The sequence below is a fragment of the Hyla sarda genome, chromosome 1 (genome assembly GCF_029499605.1).
Source record: "Hyla sarda isolate aHylSar1 chromosome 1, aHylSar1.hap1, whole genome shotgun sequence".
Lineage (NCBI taxonomy): Eukaryota > Metazoa > Chordata > Amphibia > Anura > Hylidae > Hyla > Hyla sarda.
Genome location: NC_079189.1, coordinates 611939251 through 611961911, shown reverse-complemented (window position 1 = coordinate 611961911; position 22661 = coordinate 611939251). Strand labels below are relative to the sequence as shown.

General features: G+C 45.7%; 1 protein-coding gene, 1 long non-coding RNA gene and 1 pseudogene across 3 annotated transcripts; all 3 read left to right on the top strand.

Annotated features, from left to right (window-relative positions):
* LOC130298763 (zinc finger protein 502-like) overlaps positions 1-19778 on the top strand; it is a 99141-nt pseudogene extending 79363 nt beyond the window's left edge.
* Positions 8352-10025, top strand: LOC130298813 (uncharacterized). The gene is made up of 3 exons (XR_008850107.1): positions 8352-8684; positions 8814-8961; positions 9975-10025. It is a non-coding gene; the product is annotated as an uncharacterized LOC130298813 (long non-coding RNA).
* LOC130298598 (uncharacterized) lies at positions 10059-18720 on the top strand. Of its 2 annotated transcripts, none has more exons than XR_008849942.1 (4): positions 10059-10154; positions 11327-11453; positions 14762-14950; positions 18585-18720. XR_008849942.1 is itself a non-coding variant. In XM_056551355.1 (4 exons), exons 1-3 carry the CDS (start codon positions 10095-10097, stop codon positions 14909-14911), a joined length of 366 nt encoding a protein of 121 aa, XP_056407330.1. In that variant the 5' UTR covers positions 10059-10094; the 3' UTR covers positions 14912-14950; positions 18585-18720. The 2 variants fall into 2 exon arrangements, 1 of the variants encoding a protein (XP_056407330.1); XM_056551355.1 differs by having other exon boundaries at positions 14733-14950.
* Positions 19779-22661: the final 2883 nt, after the last annotated feature.

Here is a 22661-nt window from a genome sequence, read left to right as displayed (position 1 = left end):
GACTACCTGTCACCTGGATTACATTTATTGGATTATCTCACAGACTACCTGTCACCTGGATTACCTTTGTTGAATTATCTCCCAGACTACCTGTCACCTGGATTACCTTTGTTGGATTATCTCCCAGACTGTCACCTGTATTGTCTTTACTGACCCTTCCCCCTGTGATGTCCTTCCTATAAAAGAAGACACTTGATCCACAATAAACAGTTCTTCTTGACCCTTCAAACGTAGCCTCGTCTCGTTCTTGAAAGGGGATTATTTGGGAATATTACTCTGCTCTTTTTACAGCTAAACCTGACTCTCCCTCTGGATATCGTGAATAGGATTATACCAGCTTTACTTTGACACAGCAGCTTGCAGGGAAAAGGACATCATCAACGGCTGATACCCTCTCTCTACCTGGGTAGCCGTTACAATGCTCCTTCCTCCAGTCATGCCTCTGAATCCGAAACTGTGGATGAGGAGGAGAAGGAGGGGCAGACAGTAAATGGTAGCCAGAAAAAGAAGAGGAGGAAGAAGGGTAAGAGTAAGGCGGCGCCTTCCTCCTCTTCAGTTGTAGCCTCAGACCATAGAAGGAACAACTCAGTCTCCGACCCTCTGATCATCCTTTCAAATCGATATGAGGCCCTTGGGGATACTATCTCCCCTCCTCTTCTCGAGGGTCAGGAGGCAGTGCGGCCTCCAGGAGGTGCCGAGCTTCCTTCCTCTGGGGCAGTTTCCTCAGGGGCGGAGGTAACACCAGATGCCGGAGGTAAAGATCCTGGGATGGATATATCCCTGAGTTTAAAAAGAGGCAAAGGATCTTCCTCCGATTCAGATGGGGGTGGAGGGAAGGAGAGGAAGAAGGTTGAGGATTTTCTTCAGAGTCAGGTACCTTTACTGTGCCCATGTAGTAGTAAGTCAGAGTGGTGGGAGATATTCAAGAAGCGGGTTGTGGGGTTCTTCCGCCAGCTCTCGAGCCTCAGGTCCCTGAACAGGTATCGCTTGTATCAGGGTCTGAGGCGGAAACTCGAGCTTCTCGTCTCGACTGGAGGTAGCCGAGAGGATATCTCCAGAGTGAAATCCTTGCTGATGAGGTGTCAGTACGATAGGCACGCATCTTTGGTTTTTGAGAGGGATTTCGGGAAGTACCGCTCGCCCTACCCTTACAGAAATTGTAAGAGGTCAGTGAGTAGTAAAGTCATTTCAGGACTGATAGTACAGGATCTCGGAATCGGTCCAAATCAGGAATCTTGGAGGTCGTCAGATCCTTCTACTCTTACCTCTTGGGGAGGAAGGATCTAGATTGAGACAAGATGTCGGCTTTCCTGGCTGAAACCATTCCTGAGCCAGGGGTAGACCCCTCTCTTGATATTTTTGCAGAAGAAATCAGGGAAGAGGAAGTGAGACTGGCGATCGAGGGGCTTGCCCCTAAGAAGTCACCAGGTCCGGATGGCTTTACATCCGAGTGGTACAGGACCTTTAAGGAGTCTTTAGCTCCCCTCTTGACTGAGGTATTCAATGAGTGTCTCTCCTCGGGCACTCTGCCGAATTCAATGAGGAGGTCAGCCCTGATTCTTCTGTCAAAGGGTAAAGATCCCAGCCGGATTGAGAATTGGAGGCCCATAGCTCTTCTCAATACGGACAGGAAGCTTCTGGCTAAGATACTGTTTAATCGGCTGGTGAAGTTTGCACCCCGGCTCCTTTCGGGGGCCCAGCACTGCTCTGTTCCAGGCCGAAGCACCTTAAGTGCGGTCCTTAGTGTCAGGGAGGCAGTGGAGCGGAGTAGTGCGGGTTTCTGGAAGGGGTACTTGCTGTCCCTGGATCAGGTCAAAGCATTTGATCGGGTGAACCACGAGTACCTCTGGTCCGTCCTCCTAAGATATGGCTTACCGAGTACTTTTGTTAATTGGCTTAAGATCTTGTATGCAGGGGCAGAGAGTTTCCCGCTAGTGAACGGTTGGTCTGGCCGCTCTTTTGAGGTGGGGTCCGGAGTCCGTCAGGGTTGTCCTTTGAGCCCGCTGTTATACGTGTTCGCAATCGATCCCTTCATCCGGAGGGTAGAATGTGGGCCGTTGGCGGGAGTTGGGATGAGACTGGCAGAGCTGGATGTCGCCCAGAGAGTGGTGGCGTATGCTGCCGATGTCACCATTTACATGTCCTCGCGAGAGGAGGTCGATGTGGTGATGTCGGAGGTGGACCGCTACTCGGAGGCATCCGGGTCTAAGATCAACCGGGATAAGTGTGAGAGTCTCTGGCTGGGAGGGGGAGACCCCACGTTTGATCTCCCGGACACCCTTCCAGGGCCCCAAGAGTCAGCAAAAGTTTTGGGCTTCACATTCAGCCAGAATGATTATCCCACCAAAAACTGGGATGATAAGCTCCAGGATGCCACTCAGAGGGTGAACCAGTGGAAGGGTTGGTCTATGACCCTCAGGGAAAGGGTACACCTGATCAAATCGTACCTGCTCCCCTTGTTTATCTATCTGGGCAGCGTATGTATCTTGCCAGAGGCTTACTACACTAGGATCTACAGATCTACAACTGTTATGGGGGAACAGAATGAACCTAGTCAAGAGGGAGGTTATGTACCGCACGAGGAGACTAGGGGGTTTATCTATGGTAAACCCTGTGGTGTTCTTAACGAATACCTTCTTTAAAGCTTACATCTCAAACCTCTGGTCAGAGAGGGCTCCTCCGTGGGTACTCGCCTGCAGGGAATGGTTTCGGCCTTTCTTCCAGGAATGGGAGACAGGAGGGCAAGTGAAGGACCTCCGTACGCCCCATGGATATCTTCCAGCTTACGCTACCCCGACTCTGAAAGTGATACGTCGGTGGGGTCTGGGAGATCAGGACCCAGTCAAGGCAGTTCCTTGACAAACGGGTTCTGTTGACCCACTTCCAGAAGCTTCTGGCACTCAGGGACTGCCCAGGTCAGGATCTGAGGTTGGGGTTGTACCTTTTAAACATTAAAAGGATCCCCCAGAAATTTTGGGACTTGGCCTGGCACTGCTTTCAGGGGAAGCTATATGTGAGGGACAATTTTGTGTAGGAACTCTGATGACCGGGGATGTCCTTGAGAAGAGTGCGGGGACACGCTGGAAAGCATGGACCATTTCCTGCTTCATTGTCCCTTTAATATAGGGGTCTATAACAGGGTGGGCGCTTCCATCGGCTGGAGTCAACTTGCCGGCCTTACCTACCCGGAGTGGGCTTATGGGGCATTCAGAACCCTGGATGGCCGAGACCGGGGCACTTTATTCTTAGTCAGTTTAGTGGTTAGGTACTACACGTGGAAAGCACGGTGTTTAGTGTCGACCCAACAGAAAATCCTCTCGGAGGTGGAGGTCTGTAGGAACATCACCGGTGACCTCGGGAAGATCAGGTCTTTGGAGTATGGCAGTCTTAGTAACAGTAGGGCTTCTCTCCTATGATGAGGGTTTTCTTTTGATGTGCCCTAGGTACAAGACCTTTTTGGGTAGAGTACCATTATTTTGGTTAGGGACAGTGTTATAGGGATAGAATGAGAACAGGGTTAGTTTGAATGGAGGGATAGGATTAGGGAGAATTGTAGGGGGAGTTAGGGAAAGAGTGTAAAATTATTTTGAATGTATCAAGTCTGCCATCCTTCTTCCCAGTTGTGGGCTAATGCATGTGCACGCTAGCTTTTTGTTTTGTTTTTAAGCTGATATGGTATGAAGGGCTTACAGGTGACCAAACTTGGGCCTAAAGTGGGTTGTGGTTCAGGGTGTATAAATTTGTGTATAAGTTGGTTGGGAGGAGTGCTAGGTCGGGAGGTTGTGCTTGTGGGTGGTGGTGTTCATCTTTGGGGGACCAGACATGGGTCAGTTAAGGACTGGACTTTGTGAACTGTAAGAACGGTATGGACTCTGACCCATGTACAGGAGGGGTGGTGTGGGTGAGGGTACAGTTTTAGTGTAGGGTTTTTTCCTAGGGTTTTCTATTGATTTTGTAGGTGTTTTCTGAAGTGCATATATTTTGTTTATATTATATTTTATTTATATAGTATATTTAGTAATTTTGTACCTATATTGTGTTATATCTATATTGTTTCCTATTGTTTCATGTTATAGCGTTATGGTAGCCGGACCAGTTGTTGTGTTGATATGTGGTTTATTTCGTTTATTTCAGTTATTTGGTCTGTTTTGTTATGTTTTCTTTGGTATTTTCATTAGTCCCAGATAGAGGATTCAGTTAATTTGGTTGTTTTGTAAGTGAATGTATGTGTGACATGATTATTTTGATTATTACTACTATTATTTTTATTTATATAAAAAATTAAAATTAAAAAAATATATATATTTAAAGGGTACCTTTCATCAAAAAAACTTTTGATATATTATAGATTAATGTATGCAGAATAACTTTCCAATAGCATGTTATTAAAAAATATGCTTTCTTCTATTTCATTTTCCACTTTGAAAAAATGACCACTAGGGGTCTCCCTACCAGCTCTTTTTTTTATAGATTTCAGACTCATGCAGGAGTCCTAAATCTCAGACTGCAGCCGGGACACAGACAAACTCAACACTGCTCGCTGCCAGGGAGCAGTGTTGAGCTTGTCTGTGTTTCCCGGCTGCAGTCTGAGATTTAGGACTCCAGCATGAGTCTGAAATCTATAAAAAAAAAAATTACTGGTAGGGAGACCCCTTGTGGTCATTTTTTCAAAGTGGAAAATTAAATAGAAAGAAGCATATTTTTTAATAACATGCTAGTGGAAAGTTATTCTGCATACATTAATCTATAATATATCAAAAGTTTTTTTGATGAAAGGCACCCTTTAAAAGAAGATAGAAAAAAAAAAAAATAAATAAACCTTTATAGTCGGGTAGTGATAACTTTTCTGTTTATATTTTGATAAGCCAAGTTGTGCTATTTTATTTATTTTCTTATGTTCATTTTCGGTAAGCGTGTGAGTGTGTTTGATTAGATATTTTGGGCATATTTTAATATCTTAGTAAAGCTGGGCTGGCCGGTTAGGCAGGGTTTTGTTTATGGGTTTTGTTTTTGGTTCTAGAGTATTTCTTATTTATGTTATAGCTGGTTAAGCTTGCTTAACTACACAACTTCCTGTGGAGCATACAGCAGCTGATAAGTACTGGAAGGACTAAGATTTTTTAATAGAAGTAATTTACAAATCTGTATAACTTTCTGGCACCAGTTGATTTAAAATAAATAAATAAATGTTTTCCACCGGAGTCCCGCTTTAAGGTCCAGCTAGATGACTGAGGTTTTAGCTTGTGTTGTTACATCTGTTGAGAAACAGTTCCATTGTTCTGGGGTCTCCTATCCACATAGACCGTATATGCTTGAATGTAAGACGACCCCTCCAAACTTTTGATCTTTTGAAAACCAAAAACACATGGACAAGTAAGAAGGAATGTGGCCTCCATAGAAGGCTGTGAGCACACTCAAAATGGATGCCCGTATGCTATCGCAACAACCAAGACATAAGAATAAACAATGCTCGGCCTTGAGATACACTGCTCAAAAATATAAAGGGAACATAAACAACACAATGTAACCACAAGTCACTGACACTTCTGTGAAATCCCACTGTCCACTCAGGAAGAACACTGATTATCAATCAATTTCACATGGTATTGTGCAAATGGAACAGACAACAGGTGGAAATTATAGGCAATTAGCAAGACCCCCCCAATAAATGAGTGGTTCTACAGGTGGTGACCACAGACCACTTCTCAGTTCCTATGCTTCCTGGCTGATGTTTTGGTCACTTTTGAATTCTGATGGTGCTTTCACTCTAGTGTTAGCATGAGACGGAGTCTACAACCCAAACAAGTGGCTCAGGTAGTGCAGCTCATCCAGGATGGCACGTAGTGTCCAGAGCATGGAGGCGCTACCAGGAGACAGGCCAGTACATCAGGAGATGTGGAGGAGGCCGTTCAGGGTGTGAGGCTTTGTGCAGGGAGGAGCAGGAGGAGCACTGCCAGAGCCCTGCATAATGACCTCCAGCAGGCCACAAATGTGCATGTGTCCACTCGAACGGTACTGTGTACACATACAGCTCAGCTACATGCACATTACACATATACAGCTCTACTGTGTACACATACAGCTCAGCTACATGTACATTACACATATACAGCTCTACTATGTACACATACAGCTCAGCTACATGCACATTACACATATACAGCACTACTGTGTACACATACAGCTCAGCTACATGCACATTACACATATACAGCTCTACTGTGTACACATACAGCTCAGCTACATGTACATTACACATATACAGCACTACTGTGTACACATACAGCTCAGCTACATGTACATTACACATATACAGCTCTACTGTGTACACATACAGCTCAGCTACATGTACATTACACATATACAGCTCTACTGTGTACACATACAGCTCATCTACATATACATTACACATATACAGCTCTACTGTGTACACATACAGCTCAGCTACATGTACATTACACATACAGCTCTACTGTGTACACATACAGCTCAGCTACATGTACATTACACATATACAGCACTACTGTGTACACATACAGCTCAGCTACATGTACATTACACATATACAGCTCTACTGTGTACACATACAGCTCAGCTACATGTACATTACACATATACAGCTCTACTGTGTACACATACAGCTCAGCTACATGTACAATACACATATACAGCTCTACTGTGTACACATACAGCTCAGCTACATGTACATTACACATATACAGCACTACTGTGTACACATACAGCTCAGCTACATGTACATTACACATATACAGCTCTACTGTGTACACATACAGCTCAGCTACATGTACATTACACATATACAGCTCTACTATGTACACATACATCTCAGCTACATGCACATTACACATATACAGCACTACTGTGTACACATACAGCTCAGCTACATGTACATTCCACATATACAGCTCTACTGTGTACACATACAGCTCAGCTACATGCACATTACACATATACAGCTCTACTGTGTACACATACAGCTCAGCTACATGTACATTCCACATATACAGCACTACTGTGTACACATACAGCTCAGCTACATGCACATTACACATATACAGCTCTACTGTGTACACATACAGCTCAGCTACATGTACATTACACATATACAGCTCTACTATGTACACATACAGCTCAGCTACATGCACATTACACATATACAGCACTACTGTGTACACATACAGCTCAGCTACATGCACATTACACATATACAGCTCTACTGTGTACACATACAGCTCAGCTACATGTACATTACACATATACAGCTCTACTGTGTACACATACAGCTCAGCTACATGCACATTACACATATACAGCTCTACTGTGTACACATACAGCTCAGCTACATGTCCATTACACATATACAGCTCTACTGTGTACACATACAGCTCAGCTACATGTACATTACACATATACAGCTCTACTGTGTACACATACAGCTCAGCTACATTACACATATACAGCTCTACTGTGTACACATACAGCTCAGCTACATTACACATATACAGCTCTACTGTGTACACATACAGCTCAGCTACATGTACATTACACATATACAGCTCTACTGTGTACACATACAGCTCAGCTACATGCACATTACACACAGCTCTGCTGCAGATATATATAACACACACATACACAGCTCTGCACCACGCACATCACACACACACAGCTCTGCTGCATACACATAACTTCAGCTCATCCAGCAGCGATCACAACCAGCACAGCAGAGTCCTGCATACACTGAGCAGATGAGCCTAGAGCAGCATCCCCTGATCATGTGACTCCTCCTCCTCCATGTGACTGATCACATGACGGTGACATCATCGCAGGTCCTGTAAGCACACGGCTCCTCTATAAATACAGGTATGTGGATATCACCGGGGACATATGTGTCCTTACCCTTTCGCTGTCATATGAACTCTGAGGGAGAGATTTATCACAATCTGTCTAGAGGAAGTGGTGCAGTTCCCAATAGCAACCAATGTGATTGCTCCTTTCATTTTTCAGAGGCCTTTTAAAAAATAAAATAAGTAATCTAATTGGTTTCTATGGGCACCTGCACCACTTCCTGTGCACAGGTTTTGATAAGTTTCCAGGTGTAGTCTTTGTCATTGTTTTGTGCAGCACAGTTGTCCCCGGAGACCGTGGGGTTGGGGCTAATCAGGAGGCCTGGTGCCTTATGGACACTTTGGGAGAGATTTATCAAAACTTGTCCTAAGGAAAAGTTGCTGAGTTGCCCATAGCAACCAATCAGATCGCTTCTTTAATTTTTAACAAGGTCTCTGCAAAATGAAAGAAGCGATCTGATTGGTTGCTATGGGCAACTCAGCGACTTTTCCTCTGGACGGGTTTTGATGAATCTCCCTCTTTGTGATTTGCCATTAATGTTGTAACCTCCTCAGACACTATTCCATCAGGACAGACTAGACATGGAGGAAGAAGATGAACTCTCCTCTCCTCTTGTGTTTTGTTTCTCTATAGAGCTTCAGGCCTGTGATTTCCCCTCCGAACCCCCTTCTATCCCAACCTTCATCCCCTGTTCCCTCTTCTCACCACTCGTGGCTTCTGGTATTACCTGGATAACATGGACGGTGGATTCCTGTCTCCATATTCTACCCATCCCCCATGACTCCGCCCCAGACTACGATGGATCCCCTGACTAGGTTTACAGCCTCCATGATTGTGACTATAATGTCTCCTCCGATGTTTCCCCAGATTATCTCCAGGAAATGGATTTTATTTCTCCATAGAATCTGGTGCGGTTTATCATCGTCTCCTCTTCTTCCCTTCAGGTTTCTCCAATCCAGGATCCTCTGCTGATCTCTTCTATATAAGAGAATTCTCCTGGATGACCCATCAACCATGGAGAGAGACAGGAACAAGATGGCCGACAGGATCATAAACCTCACCCTACAGATACTCTTCCTGCTTACTGGAGAGGTGAGGGATTCTGGGAGTGATGTCACATGACCTCATTCTTATCTATGTAATAACAGATGGATATGAACGGAGAGGTGAGGGATTCTGGGAGTGATGTCACATGACCTCATTCTTATCTGTGTAATAACAGATGGATATGACTGGAGAGGTGAGGGATTCTGGGAGTGATGTCACATGACCTCATTCTTATCTATGTAATAGATGGATATGACTGGAGAGGTGAGGGATTCTGGGAGTGATGTCACATGACCTCATTCTTATCTATGTAATAACAGATGGATATGACTGGAGAGGTGAGGGATTCTGGGAGTGATGTCACATGACCTCATTCTTATCTATGTAATAATAGATGGATATGACTGGAGAAGTGAGGGATTCTGGGAGTGATGTCACATGATCTCATTCTTATCTATGTAATAACAGATGGATATGACTGGAGAGGTGAGGGATTCTGGGAGTGATGTCACATGACCTCATTCTTATCTATGTAATAACAGCTGGATATGACTGGAGAGGTGAGGAATTCTGGGAGTGATGTCACATGACCTCATTCTTATCTATGTAATTACAGATGGATATGACTGGAGAGGTGAGGGATTCTGGGAGTGATGTCACATGACCTCATTCTTATCTATGTAATAATAGATGGATATGACTGGAGAGGTGAGGGATTCTGGGAGTGATGTCACATGACCTCATTCTTATCTATGTAATTACAGATGGATATGACTGGAGAGGTGAGGGATTCTGGGAGTGATGTCACATGACCTCATTCTTATCTATGTAATAATAGATGGATATGACTGGAGAGGTGAGGGATTCTGGGAGTGATGTCACATGACCTCATTCTTATCTATGTAGTAACAGATGGATATGACTGGAGAGGTGAGGGATTCTGGGAGTGATGTCACATGACCTCATTCTTATCTATGTAGTAACAGATGGATATGACTGGAGAGGTGAGGGATTCTGGGAATATATGTAATGATATTAATGTGTCTCTCCATACACAGGATTACACAGTAGTGAAGAAGTCCTCTAGTGGGCGCTGTCAGGCCCCTGTGTGTGAAGGATGGGAAAGAACCCTGAGCCCAATCCCGGGGCCCCCACCTCACCCCCTGATACATGAGGAAATGGATGAACAGAAGATCCGAGAACTCATCAACAAGATGATGGAGCTGCTGACTGGAGAGGTGACCCTGCTGGGATATTATACAGTAATGGAGGGGTCTGGTGATGACTGGAGAGGTGACACTGCTGGGAATGCTGGGACATTATACAGTAATGGAGGTGTCTGGTGATGACTGGAGAGGTGACACTGCTGGGAATGCTGGGACATTATACAGTAATGGAGGGGTCTGGTGATGACTGGAGAGGTGACACTGCTGGGACATTATACAGTAATGGAGGGGTCTGGTGATGACTGGAGAGGTGACACTGCTGGGACATTATACAGTAATGGAGGGGTCTGGTGATGACTGGAGAGGTGACACTGCTGGGACATTATACAGTAATGGAGGTGTCTGGTGATGACTGGAGAGGTGACACTGCTGGGACATTATACAGTAATGGAGGGGTCTGGTGATGACTGGAGAGGTGTCACTGCTGGGACATTATACAGTAATGGAGGGGTCTGGTGATGACTGGAGAGGTGACACTGCTGGGACATTATACAGTAATGGAGGGGTCTGGTGATGACTGGAGAGGTGTCACTGCTGGGACATTATACAGTAATGGAGGGGTCTGGTGATGACTGGAGAGGTGACACTGTTGGGAATGCTGGGACATTATATAGTAATGGAGGGGTCTGGTGATGACTGGAGAGATGACACTGCTGGGAATGCTGGGACATTATACAGTAATGGGGGGGTCTGGTGATGACTGGAGAGGTGACACTGCTGGGAATGCTGGGACATTATACAGTAATGGAGGGGTCTGGTGATGACTGGAGAGGTGACCCTGCTGGGACATTATACAGTAATGGAGGGGTCTGGTGATGACTGGAGAGGTGACACTGCTGGGACATTATACAGTAATGGAGGGGTCTGGTGATGACTGGAGAGGTGACACTGCTGGGACATTATACAGTAATGGAGGGGTCTGGTGATGACTGGAGAGGTGACACTGCTGGGACATTATACAGTAATGGAGGGGTCTGGTGATGACTGGAGAGGTGACACTGCTGGGACATTATACAGTAATGGAGGGGTCTGGTGATGACTGGAGAGGTGACACTGCTGGGACATTATACAGTAATGGAGGGGTCTGGTGATGACTGGAGAGGTGACACTGCTGGGAATGCTGGGACATTATACAGTAACACCACTGGAGGGGTCGGGGTGATGACTGTATCATTGTGTGTCAGGTTCCTATAAGGTGTCAGGACGTGGCGGTCTATTTCTCCATGGAGGAGTGGGAGTATGTAGAAGGACACAAGGATCAGTACAAGGATCAGGTGATGATGGAGGATCAGCAGCCCCTCACATCAGCAGGTAATAGACATGACTATATACACACGTCCTCTCATTATTCACTGTCATTTTGTGTATGGTCATGTGACCCGGTTATAGGAGATAACACACATTGTGCATTTATAATATGGATGTAGAATATAGTTGGGATATGGACATGAAATATACCTGCTGGATGGAAGGACTGCTGCATATGTCTCCACCATCCTGGATCCAGTGGCACATTCCTGATTTTCATGTGATATCCCACCATGTTTGGAGGGTCCCCTTGTGTCCTGTTTGTTACAGAAACATCCCAGCTCAGAACAGTAAAGTATTTTAACCTGACTGTGCTCAGCTCCAAGCCAAGATGTTTATTACATATACTAGTAACTCTCAGGAGTACACCGGGATGCAGAAAAAGTGCAAACATGTCACACTAAAAAAAACATGCACGAAGGATGCGGTCTATCACAAGCCCTTCTTCTACAGGAGAGAGGCCCCCCAACAAACACTTCGCCTCCGGACCAAAAGGTACCTGCGAGGTTCGATGTCCCTTTTCACGAAAGCTACTATGGGACCACAAATACTCCCGGCATCCCCCTAGGTGTTAGCCAAGGTATCTGGCCGCAGAGCCGATAACGGTAGGTACCCTGCCCATGTAGGAGTACCCGGGTTTTTGCAGGGAGGTGTGGAGCCTAATGGCAACACACACCTCCCCTAGACCACCAGGAGGGACACCCAAAAGGGCTACCGCATCCTGACAATCCTGTGAACACACAACACGCAAAAAGTGACACAGTGACAACAAATAAAGAAATAAGTGAATGAGTGCAGGTATACTGCCCGGACATCCAGCCGGATCTATAAAAAATTCTCTGATCCTAGCCCGCCTGCATGCTGGACTGAACAGACGCGTAAGCTGGAGCTCCTGCTCCCTCAGCCTTTTATACCCTGCTTAATTCACCCTGAGGGTCCGCAACCCACCTGGTCTTACCTGAGACTCCTACTGAAGGTGGCCTGCCTGCTGTGGAGTCCCTGTTTCTCTGGCGGCGGTGTCCAGGATCGCGGGCAGAGGTTGTCCGGAGCCGCTGGGAGTGGTGATCCAGTGGGTGCTGTGTTGCGGGAGGCTCCGGTGGGGCGCCGGTGTGCGGAGGAGCTGTGAGGGACCAAAGCGCAGGTGTCCGGAGGCTGTCTGTGGTCCAGGAGCGCTGGGGGGGATGACGCCTTTGCTGCCTTTTGTTAGCAGGGCCTGGTTGGTTGCCTAGGCGGCTCCCGCCGGCAGGACTGTGAGGCACGCTGCACATATCCTGTCTGCAGCCCTGTTGCCTTCACCTGCTGGAGCGACATATAAGCCTCACTTCTGCTAGTGGCTGTTGAAGGGGGATCCTGCCGGCCCTTACTGGCTGCTGTCAGAGGTGGTGGATTGAGGTGTGCTGTGGACCCTTCACTGCTGTGCCTTCCTAGAATTGTAAGGTGCTGCTGCTGCTGTGCTATTGCCCCACTCTGGAGACCTGAACTGTGAGTCTTGCTGGGACCTGTTGTTCTCCCTGTTAGTGCTGGACTGCTTTTTTAACTACAGTGGGGGTTCTCCCTTTGGGGGGTTTGCTGAGAACTGATCTCCCTACATCTGCCTTTTATCTGTCAGCAGTTACCCTGTTTGCAACTATGGGAGGATCCCGCAATACAGCAAAAAAATCCAAGGTGGCTGCTGAGGTGGTTAGACAGTCTTCTGAGCAATTCCTCTGCTGATGGTTCATTACGGTTGGGTGGTCCGTCCCTCAGGGACCCCTGTGTACCTACCCCTTTAACATCTAAAGTGTCCTCCCATGCAGCTAAAGCACTCCAATAAGCCAATATTCCGAGGTCCAAGACCGACTGGAACGTGCTTTTCCTGAACCATCCCTTCCGCTGTTTGAGAGTACTGACAGCCCCCCACAGCCCCGCTCTCTGGTCCAGATATTGATCAGAAATTTGATCAGAAATTTGCCGAAGTCCTGGTGGCCATCACAACCTGTCAAACCTTAATGCTCTCCAGGGTTGACCAACTGCAACAAGACTTTGCAACCAATTTCCCGGCAATTAGCTACTCTCCAGCATCAGATAAAAGGAGTGACAGACCAAGTAGGCGATATTCGCTTGGTTGGCCTTCCGGAGAGGGCTGATGCAGTTGCCTGCCTGGAAACTTGGCTTAAAGAAACCCTGCCTGCTTATATTTTCTCCCCTTATTTCTCTGTGGAACGGGCTCATAGGGTCCCGGGCAGGTCTCCTCTGCCTGGGAGTCCTCCTAGACCCTTTCTGGCAAAATTGTTACACTTCAAAGACAGAGGCGCTATCCTGAGAGCAGTGCGCCTTAAAGGCGAGGTTCCTTTCAACGGTGCCAGAGCAGCCTTTTGTCCGGACTTCTCAGTGGAACTTCGCAAGCACAGGATGAAATTCACTGAAGTTCACCAGCGCCTCCGGTCTAAGGGTTACAAGTATGCCATGCAGTTTCCGTCGTGGTTGCGAGTAGTGGATGGTGAGTCTACAAAGTACATATAACTCTCCTTATTGTCTAGATAGTCCAGGAGATAGGGGGTTCCTTGTTTAGGACATTCCCTAGGTTCCTGTTTCCCTAGGGTTATCTGTTCAAGGGGTATAGGCCTTAGGTGGGTTTGTTGTTCCCAATAGTTGTATGGTTGGGGGGCGGGTTGCTAGATTGCTCTTATTAGCTAGTGCTAGCTTTTCCCTGTTTCTAGGACTGTTTAGGGTAGAAGTCTGCACGTGTTCACACAATGCTGTTGTTTTTCTGTTTCTGTGTGTTTTTGTGCCTAGTCTGTTGGTGTGTCTGCCGTCTGTCTGGTTTGTGTATCTTGGGGTGCTCTTCCCTCAGTCCCGTGTCTCGGTGTTGTCTCCTCCTGTCAGTGGTGATCTCCGATGGTATGATAGGGTCACTTGAAGTTCTTAGTTAGAACGTCCGGGGACTTAATTCTAACTTTAAGCGGGCATTGTGTTTGGATTTTGTTAAGCGCCAATCTCCACATATTATTTGTTTACAGGAAACTCAGAAGATGTTGGCTCATAAGCGGGCATGGGTGGTCAGAGGATATCATGCCTCTTATTCCACTTCTGCTAAGGGGGTGTCGGTCCTGGTGTCTAAAGCATTGCCTATTTAGGTTTATCAGGTGGCCTGTGATCACTTTGGTCGTTTTGTTATTCTTCACTGCTCTTTGTATTCTTTCCGGTTTGTTTTTGTGTCCTTGTATGTTCCTCCTTCCTTATGAATAGAGGTATTGGATGTTATTACTGCTAAATTGCTTACCTTCCCTGTTCTTTTGGTAGGAGATTTTAATGCTGTTCCTGTCCCACAGCTCAATCGCACCAATGCCATGAACCCTGGTTCTCCTTCGCTTGCGTCTTGGCATCTGGCATTGGCTCTCACTGAAGTCGTCTGGAGGTGGAATTATCTGACTGACTCGGGCTTCTCCTTCTATTCTGTGGTGCACAAGTCCTTCTCCTGAATTGACCTTGCCTATGCGTCAGGTGACCTTCTGCCTCTGGTAAGCGAAATCCTATACACTAGTAGAGGGATCTCAGATCATTCAGCTCTACTCCTTACTCTAAGATTAGGTCCCACTTCTTCTTCTAAACTCTGGAGTATACATACTGGGTGGCTCCGCTCTGAACAGGTCTCTGGGGCTCTGGGGGAGGCACATGTTAGCTATTGGACTCATAATGGGGATCATCCTGATGTTCTGGTCCAGTGGGATGCCTATAAGGCTACTATGAGATGGGCTTTTATAGCAGGGGTTGCTGGCTAGAGGGCCTCTTACGCGGCTAGGGAACGGGCTCTGCAGACGGAGATTGGGGTGCTGGAGGTGCCGGTGGTTAGGGATCCCTCTCTTCAGGCTGAGCAGGCGTGGGCTAAGGCCCAGTGATCTCTGTTGATTATGCAAAAGGACCAGGTGCAGTTGAAATTAGTGGACAGAGAAGCGGCCTTGTTTGAGTTTGGGGACAAAAATGGAAGGCTTTTGGCTTACTTAGCAAAGGAGAATAGGCCAGTGTCCTCTATCCCCTGTATCCGTTGGCAGGATGGAATTTTGGTCAGGGATCCGGTGATTGTTAATGGGGTTTTTCAGCCCTTTTATAGTGACTTGTATTCTTCTGGTCATTCTAGCGTTCTGGATGGTTTGGGTTCCTTTTTGGCGGGTCTTCCCCTCTCCCCTCTTACTCCCTCTCAGGCTTCTGCCCTTTATGCTTCTTTTACCATAGAGGAGGTGTCTCAGGCCATCAAGGAATTGCCCCAGGAAGACCCCTGGCTTGGATGGGATGGTTGGGGCCTGGTATGGAATAAATGAGGAGAAACTAATCCATATATTATTCAAATTGTATAATGCTGCTTATGAGTTGAGGAGACTCCCTGATTCTATGAGGGAGGCCCTCATTGTTGTTATCAGACTTTGCCGGACTCTTACCGTCCTATTTCCCTTTTAAATGTGGATATTAAGACTCTCGCTAAAATTCTTGCAAATAGGCTTAAAGGGGTTATCACTTCCCTCGTTCACCCTGACAGGCTTCATGTCGGGTATAGCTATGGATGTTAATGTTAAAAGACTCCAACTTAACCTATCCGCCTTGGAGGGTGATGCTTCTGCAGGTTTAGTGGCCAGCTTAGATGTCTATAAGGCCTTTGATTACGTTGAATGGCTCTATCTTTGGTACATGACGGCTGCCCTCCGGTTTGGACCTCGCTTTGGGAATTGGGTTTGGTTGTTGTATGATCAGCCTAGGGCCTGTATCCGAACTAATCTTGATGTGTCTGACTCTTTCCCTTTGGGCAGGGGTACCCGGCAGGGCTTTCCCCTATCACCCTTCCTGTTTGCTCTGGCGGTGGAGCCATTGGCCGCAGAAATCCGTGCCTCTGGATCTCTTCAGGGTGTACAGAGGGGGTCCTTGGAGGAGAAGGTCTCTATGTATGCCGATGATACCTTGGTTTATCTGTCAGATGCAGATGAATCTCTCTTAGCTTTATTTGACCTTCTTCACTCTTTTGGCTCCTTTTTGGGCCTAATCTTCATGTTGACTGGGCCAAAGCTTCGAAGCCAGCCTGAGACCATGGCAGCGGAGCACATACGGATGCCGACTACCAGATACTGGTGAGTGGTACACACTACCATAACGTCTATACTCACAATTATCTGTTGGTTGGGGGAGCCGAACACTCACTACTATACAGCCGCGGATTGTATACTTGTCAGCGCATCTGCTACCAGCTAGCGCAACACATGAATAGTGTGTGGACATACGCTGACAAGCACTTTCATGTTCGCAATACCGGAGCTCTGAAATACAGGAACACCGACACTGTACTTTGCTATGTCTTTCTGAACAGCGGCAACCACACTTGTTAATTCCCACCGTGACGACAGTGCGTATCCTACAGCCCTTTCAGGACGGAACACTTAACAGATTTATCTTATATCTATCTGTGTTCCCTCGTAACATTTTACTATTGGAGCCCAGTGGCTCGGTATATACCTATATTTTATTGTTTAATAAATTGATGTTGTTAATTGTTTTTGCCTATTGGTGTATCTGTTACATTGTGCATTTTTGGGAGTATTAAAGGGGTTCTCCGCTGCTCAGCATTTGGAACAAACGGTTCTGAACGCTGGAGGCAGCGCTGGGAGCTCGTGACATCATAGCCCCAACCCCCTCATGACATCACACCCCGCCCCCTCAATGCAAGTCTATGGGAGGGGGCGTGACGGCTGTCATGCCCCCTCCCATAGACTTGCATTGATGGGGTGGGACTTGACGTCATATGATCCCTACCTTGCCCGGATCCGTCCGTCTGTTTGCCCGCAATCTTAGTTTTTCTATATATGCAAATGTGGCTGTAACTGGCACAGGCAGGGTTTTCAGGAGCCGAGTGGCATTGTGATGTCTGTGCCGCCCGTCCGCTTATGAATATTCATCCGTCCGGCTCTCCCTCTGTCACGCCCCTCCCATAGACTTGCATTGAGGGGGTGGGGTGTGATGTCATGAGGGGGCGGGGCTAAGACGTCACGAGCTTCCGGCTCCAGCGTTCGGAACAGTTTGTTCCAAACGCTGAGTACCCCCTTTAAGGCTCATTTTTTCCACGCATTGCTATAGTGATATGGGACTGAACTATGGCAATTTATTATACTGTCTTTGTTTTCCTGTGTCCCTATTCGCATGTTCACCTGCTCCTTGATTTTGCCTTTCTTGTCGCACCTGTGGGGGCTCCTATTTGTACTGTTTTGTTTTCTTATGAAAATTGTATTTAAAAAAAACTCTTCATAAAAACAAAAAATGTCATATCTATCTCAAATTGATACAGAAAAATACTACAGATCATGATGTAAAACATGTGCCCTTACACAGCTCCATACACCAAAAACTAAGTAGTAGTAAAACAACACAAAAACTATACAAATTGGGTATTCTTGTGATCATACTGACCTGATAAATAAAGAAGAGATATCAGTGTTACTGCCCAGTGAAAAGCAAAAATTGTTTCGCTGTATTTTGTGGTATAATGAAAGGTATCAATTAGAGATGAACGAACTTACAGTAAATTCGATTCGCCACGAACTTCTCGGCTCGGCAGTTGATGACTTTTCCTGCGTAAATTAGTTCAGCCTTCAGGTGCTCCGGTGGGCTGGAAAAGGTGGATACATTCTTAGGAAAGAGTCTCCTAGGACTGTATCCACCTTTTCCAGCCCACCGGAGCACCGGAAAGCTGAACTAATTTATGCAGGAGAAGTCATCAACTGCCGAGCCGAGAAGTTCGTGACGAATCGAATTTACTGTAAGTTCGCTCATCTCTAGTATCAATACAAAGTACAATTGGTTCCCCCCTCCCAAAAAAAAATCATACGGCCTTATAGATAAAAATATAAAGTTTATGGCCCAGATTTATCAAACTGTGTGAGAGAAAAAATTGTGATTTTTCCACAGCGACCAATCACAGCTCAGCTAATGAGCTCTGGTAAAGTGAAACCTGAGCTGTGATTGGTTGCTGTGGGAAAATCACTCCCCTTTTTCTCTCACACAGTTTGATAAATCTGGGCCTCTGACTCTTAGAAGGAGAAGAGATCAAAAATGAATATGCTGGCTGATCATGGGTTAAGGTTAATACCCAAAAATAATCTGTTTTCTTCTTGGCAGATTCTTGTAGCAGGAGATCAGAGGAGAATCTTATATCTTCAGATTATAAAGCAGATGATGATATCACACAAGATACATATGAAGAACATTCCATTATCCCAGATACACCCTCAGCCCTTCACAGCCAAGATCTGTCATCTTATCCATCAAAACCGGTCCTATCTTCTGATTCATCACAGAAAAATAAGAAGAAGCCATTTTCATGTTCAGAATGTGGGAAATGTTTTCCTAACAAATCAAACCTTGTTCAGCATCAAAGAACTCACACAGGGGAGAAGTTATTTTCATGTTCACAATGTGGGAAAAGTTTTATTCAGAAATCGGATCTTGTTAGACATCAAAGACATCACACAGGGGAGAAGCCGTTTTTATGTTCGCAATGTGGGAAACGTTTTACCCAGAAATCAAGTCTTGTTACACATCAAAGACATCACACAGGCGATAAACCATTTTCATGCGTAGAATGTGGGAAATGTTTTAATCACAAATCACATTATATTCATCATCAAAGAACTCATACAGGAGAAAAGCCATTTTCTTGTTCAGAATGTGGGAAAAGTTTCACTTCCAAATCAAACTTTGTTGAACATAAAAAAACTCACACAGGGGAGAAGCCGTTTTCATGTTCAGAATGTAGGAAATGTTTTCTTCGGAAATCATCTCTTCTTCAGCATCAGAGAACTCACACAGGAGAGAAACCCTTTTCATGTGGAAAATGTGGGAAATGTTTTACTCATAAATCAAATCTTAATCAACATCAAAAGAATAACACAGGAGAGAAGCCATTTTCATGTTTAGAATTTAGTAAATGTGTTACTGAGAAATCAGATTTTGTTAAACATCAAATAATTTACACCGGGGAAAAGCCATTTTCATGTTCAGAATGTAGAAAATGTTTTACTCATAAATCAAGTCTTATTAGACATCTACGAATTCACACAGGAGAGAAGCCAATTCCAGGCAATAAATGATGCAGATAACACATCTATATATTAACCATGTACATAGGATATCTGACATTTATACATATATCATATACTGCATCTCCAAACTTGTTCCCAATTGTTAATAAAGTTTTCTTTTAGAACGTAGTCACCGATCCAGCGATGTCATCACTATAGTTTACATGGTAGGAAAAGAGTGTGATATATGGTTGTGATATTCACTGCTCCTCATGGAGAAGACCCAACAGGTTTTCTATATCTTTAGTACAAGGTAACCCTCATTCTGATCCCTTATAATCTTGAACAACAACAAACATAACAAGTGGGTGCGCATAGTCTCTCTTCCCAGCAGGTCATAGATATACAGTTCCCTAGCATCTCCCCTCAGAAGCACAATATGGGGAGTTCCCGCCCCTGTGCACCGCGCACTGTTCAACTGTGGAGAATACGCCGGCCACCGACCGGAAGTTATGTCTTTTTGCACTTCCCGTCTGCTTTTTCTTAGTTTTTCTGAATGATTTCTGTTAATTTTGCTGTTTTTTTTTCTATTTTGCCTCTTTTAGCTTAGAGGCTTTTCCTTTCTTTAAAGGGTACCTCTCATCAAAAAAACTTTTGATCTATTATAGATTAATGTATGCAGAATAACTTTACAATTGCATGTTATTAAAAAATATGCTTCTTTCTATTTAATTTTCCACTTTGAAGAAATGACCACTAGGGGTCTCCCTACCAGTCCTGGCAGCAAGCATTTCAGACTCATGCTGGAGTCCTAAACACTACGAGCTGCCAGTCTGCTTTGTTCACAAAGGAGAACACTCAGAGCTGCCAGCCTGCTTTGTTCACAGCCTGTTTGGCTGTGAACAAAGCAGGCTGGCAGCTCTGAGTGTTTAGGACTCCAGCATGAGTCAGAAATGCTTGCTGCCAGGACTGATCGGGAAAAATACAATAGAAAGAAGCATATTTTTCATTAACATGCTATTGGAAAGTTATTCAACATTCATTAATCTAAAATATAGCAAAAGTTTATTTGATGAGAGGTTCCCTTTAATGTTGAATAGCTTTTAAGTTTCTTTCTGCCTTCGGATATTTTTACCTTGGGCGTGGCTTCCACTTTTTGGCAGGAAGGGGTGTGGATTCCATCCCACTTGTCTGACTGCTCTGACACTTACTGCTCCTGTCTGTGCACTTGTGTACATCTTGGCAGTAGTTTTTTGCTGGTTTCTTTCTCCGCTCGTCCCTGTTCTTCTTCCCTGTAGGCAGTTTTTTTTTTGTTTTTTTTAGGTCATCCGTTTGTTATTTTATTCTTGCTTATTAATTTTTTATTATTTCCTTCCAGTTGTCTTCTATGGAGGGTAGAAGCAGTCAGGGGGGAGGTGGCAAAGCCACGGCAAAGAAGGAGCATTTCATATGCAGAACCTGCAAAACTCCCATGCCCGATGACTATCAGTATGCTGTTTGCAGAAATTGCCGTCCTAATCCTATGGAGACTGATGAACTTACTATAAGGGATGTAGTTGTATGGGTTCAGGACTTCCTAAAAAGGATAGAAAGTAAGATGGCTCCTATACCACCTGCGCCTAAAAGAGTGAGGCGAAGTTCTCCTCAGGGGACGATGAGTTCACCATTATTGACGAAACCCATTCCTTTTCTAATTAAGAGGAACATGAAGATTCTTTAAGGCTTTCTTCCCTATAGAAAAGACCCATAAGTTAATCCGCCTTGTTCAGACTGAGGGTCTGGCTAAGCCAGGAGAGGTTCCATCCACTTCCAAGGGGCCTAGGACCTTCTTGGTGGACGAGACTAAAAAATGGCTCCTATCCTGGCTAGAAGGTTTAAGACGCTGTATGCAATTTCTGAGGAAGAATAGGCTGAATGGGTGGATCTACCCAAAGTCAATATGGTGATAGCTAAACTCTCCACTTTTGTGCCTGCTGAAGATGTGTCAAACTTTAAGGATCCCATGGACTGACGTATTGAGGTAGCCCTTAAAAGATCCTACTCTGCTGCTTCTGGCTCCAATACGGTTGCTATGGCTTCTCATCACGTAGGAAGATTCATCAAGAGGTGGTTGTCCCAGATCCAGGATGACATAGACTCTGGTGTCGCCAGGGATGATCTTCTCTACAGCTTTAAGAGGGTTAACCTTGGTGTCTATTACCTTATTGATGCAGCTGCCCAACAGGTGTGTTTAGCCTCTAGAGCCATGGACTTGTCTACGGCTGCAGAGCCTTATGGTTCCGCCAGTGGACTGGTGACAACACTTCCAAGTTTCATCTATGCAACCTGGAATTCTCTCCTTGTTGTCTGTTTGGGCCATAGCTGGACGCTATAATGGAAGGTCTCTCCGACCGTAAGGAAAACAATCTGCCTCAGCCTAAGGTGGTTCTTAGTGCTATTACTAGACCATTCTCTCCCCCTCATTTCAGACGAGATCCGCAACATAGCCGAGGTAGAGGTTATAGGGGCCAGAAGAAAGGCCCTGGTTCTTCTAAAGAAACCTCTAAGAAGGACTTTTGATGGTGCATGTCTTCCCATAGGAAGACGTCTCCATTTCTTTTCTGTAGCCTGGGAAGAAGTTATCAAAGACCCTTGGGTCACTATTAAATTCGGCCACTAGGGGTCGCCCTCCTAGTGGCCGAATGCATTCGGCAGTGACGTCACTACAGAATTTCGACTCTTAAGCCTGGCAATGAGTCGAAATTCAGTCACTGCGATGCTCGCTCCCACCTGTAAATCAAACAGGCGAGAGCGAGCACGCTGATAGCTGGGGCTGCACGCATTGGCCAGCTCCACTGGCCTCGCGCGCGCGCAGCCCCGCCTGCCCGCCCCCGTTACCCTGTCCGGAGGCAGCGCGCGCACTCATTGCTGCGCTGATCCTCCGGATGGGTAAGTCTGATAAATATATATGTTATATACATCTGGCATGAGTGTTAAAATATCACTCATGCATAGACGATGTGAGGGCGGAAGCAATCGCCCAGCAAGGCGTCAGTGACGTCGCGCCTGTTGGGAAGCGCTGCTTCCTGCCCTGCTTTATAGAGCAGATTTAGAAGCACTAAATCTGCTCTATTAAAGCGATTGAAAAAAAATTTGAAGCCAGGTCGGGGGTTAGGGCTAGATTACTACTAGGTAG

Bases quoted from the DNA above. Each gene is read 5' to 3' on its own strand.
- LOC130298598 (XM_056551355.1), top strand. From the start codon at position 10,095: ATGGATGAACAGAAGATCCGAGAACTCATCAACAAGATGATGGAGCTG. The intron at 10,155-11,326 runs GTGACCCTGCTG...ATTGTGTGTCAG, and splicing joins TGGAGCTGCTGACTGGAGAG to GTTCCTATAAGGTGTCAGGA. The intron at 11,454-14,732 runs GTAATAGACATG...TTCTTTTGGTAG, and splicing joins GCAGCCCCTCACATCAGCAG to GAGATTTTAATGCTGTTCCT.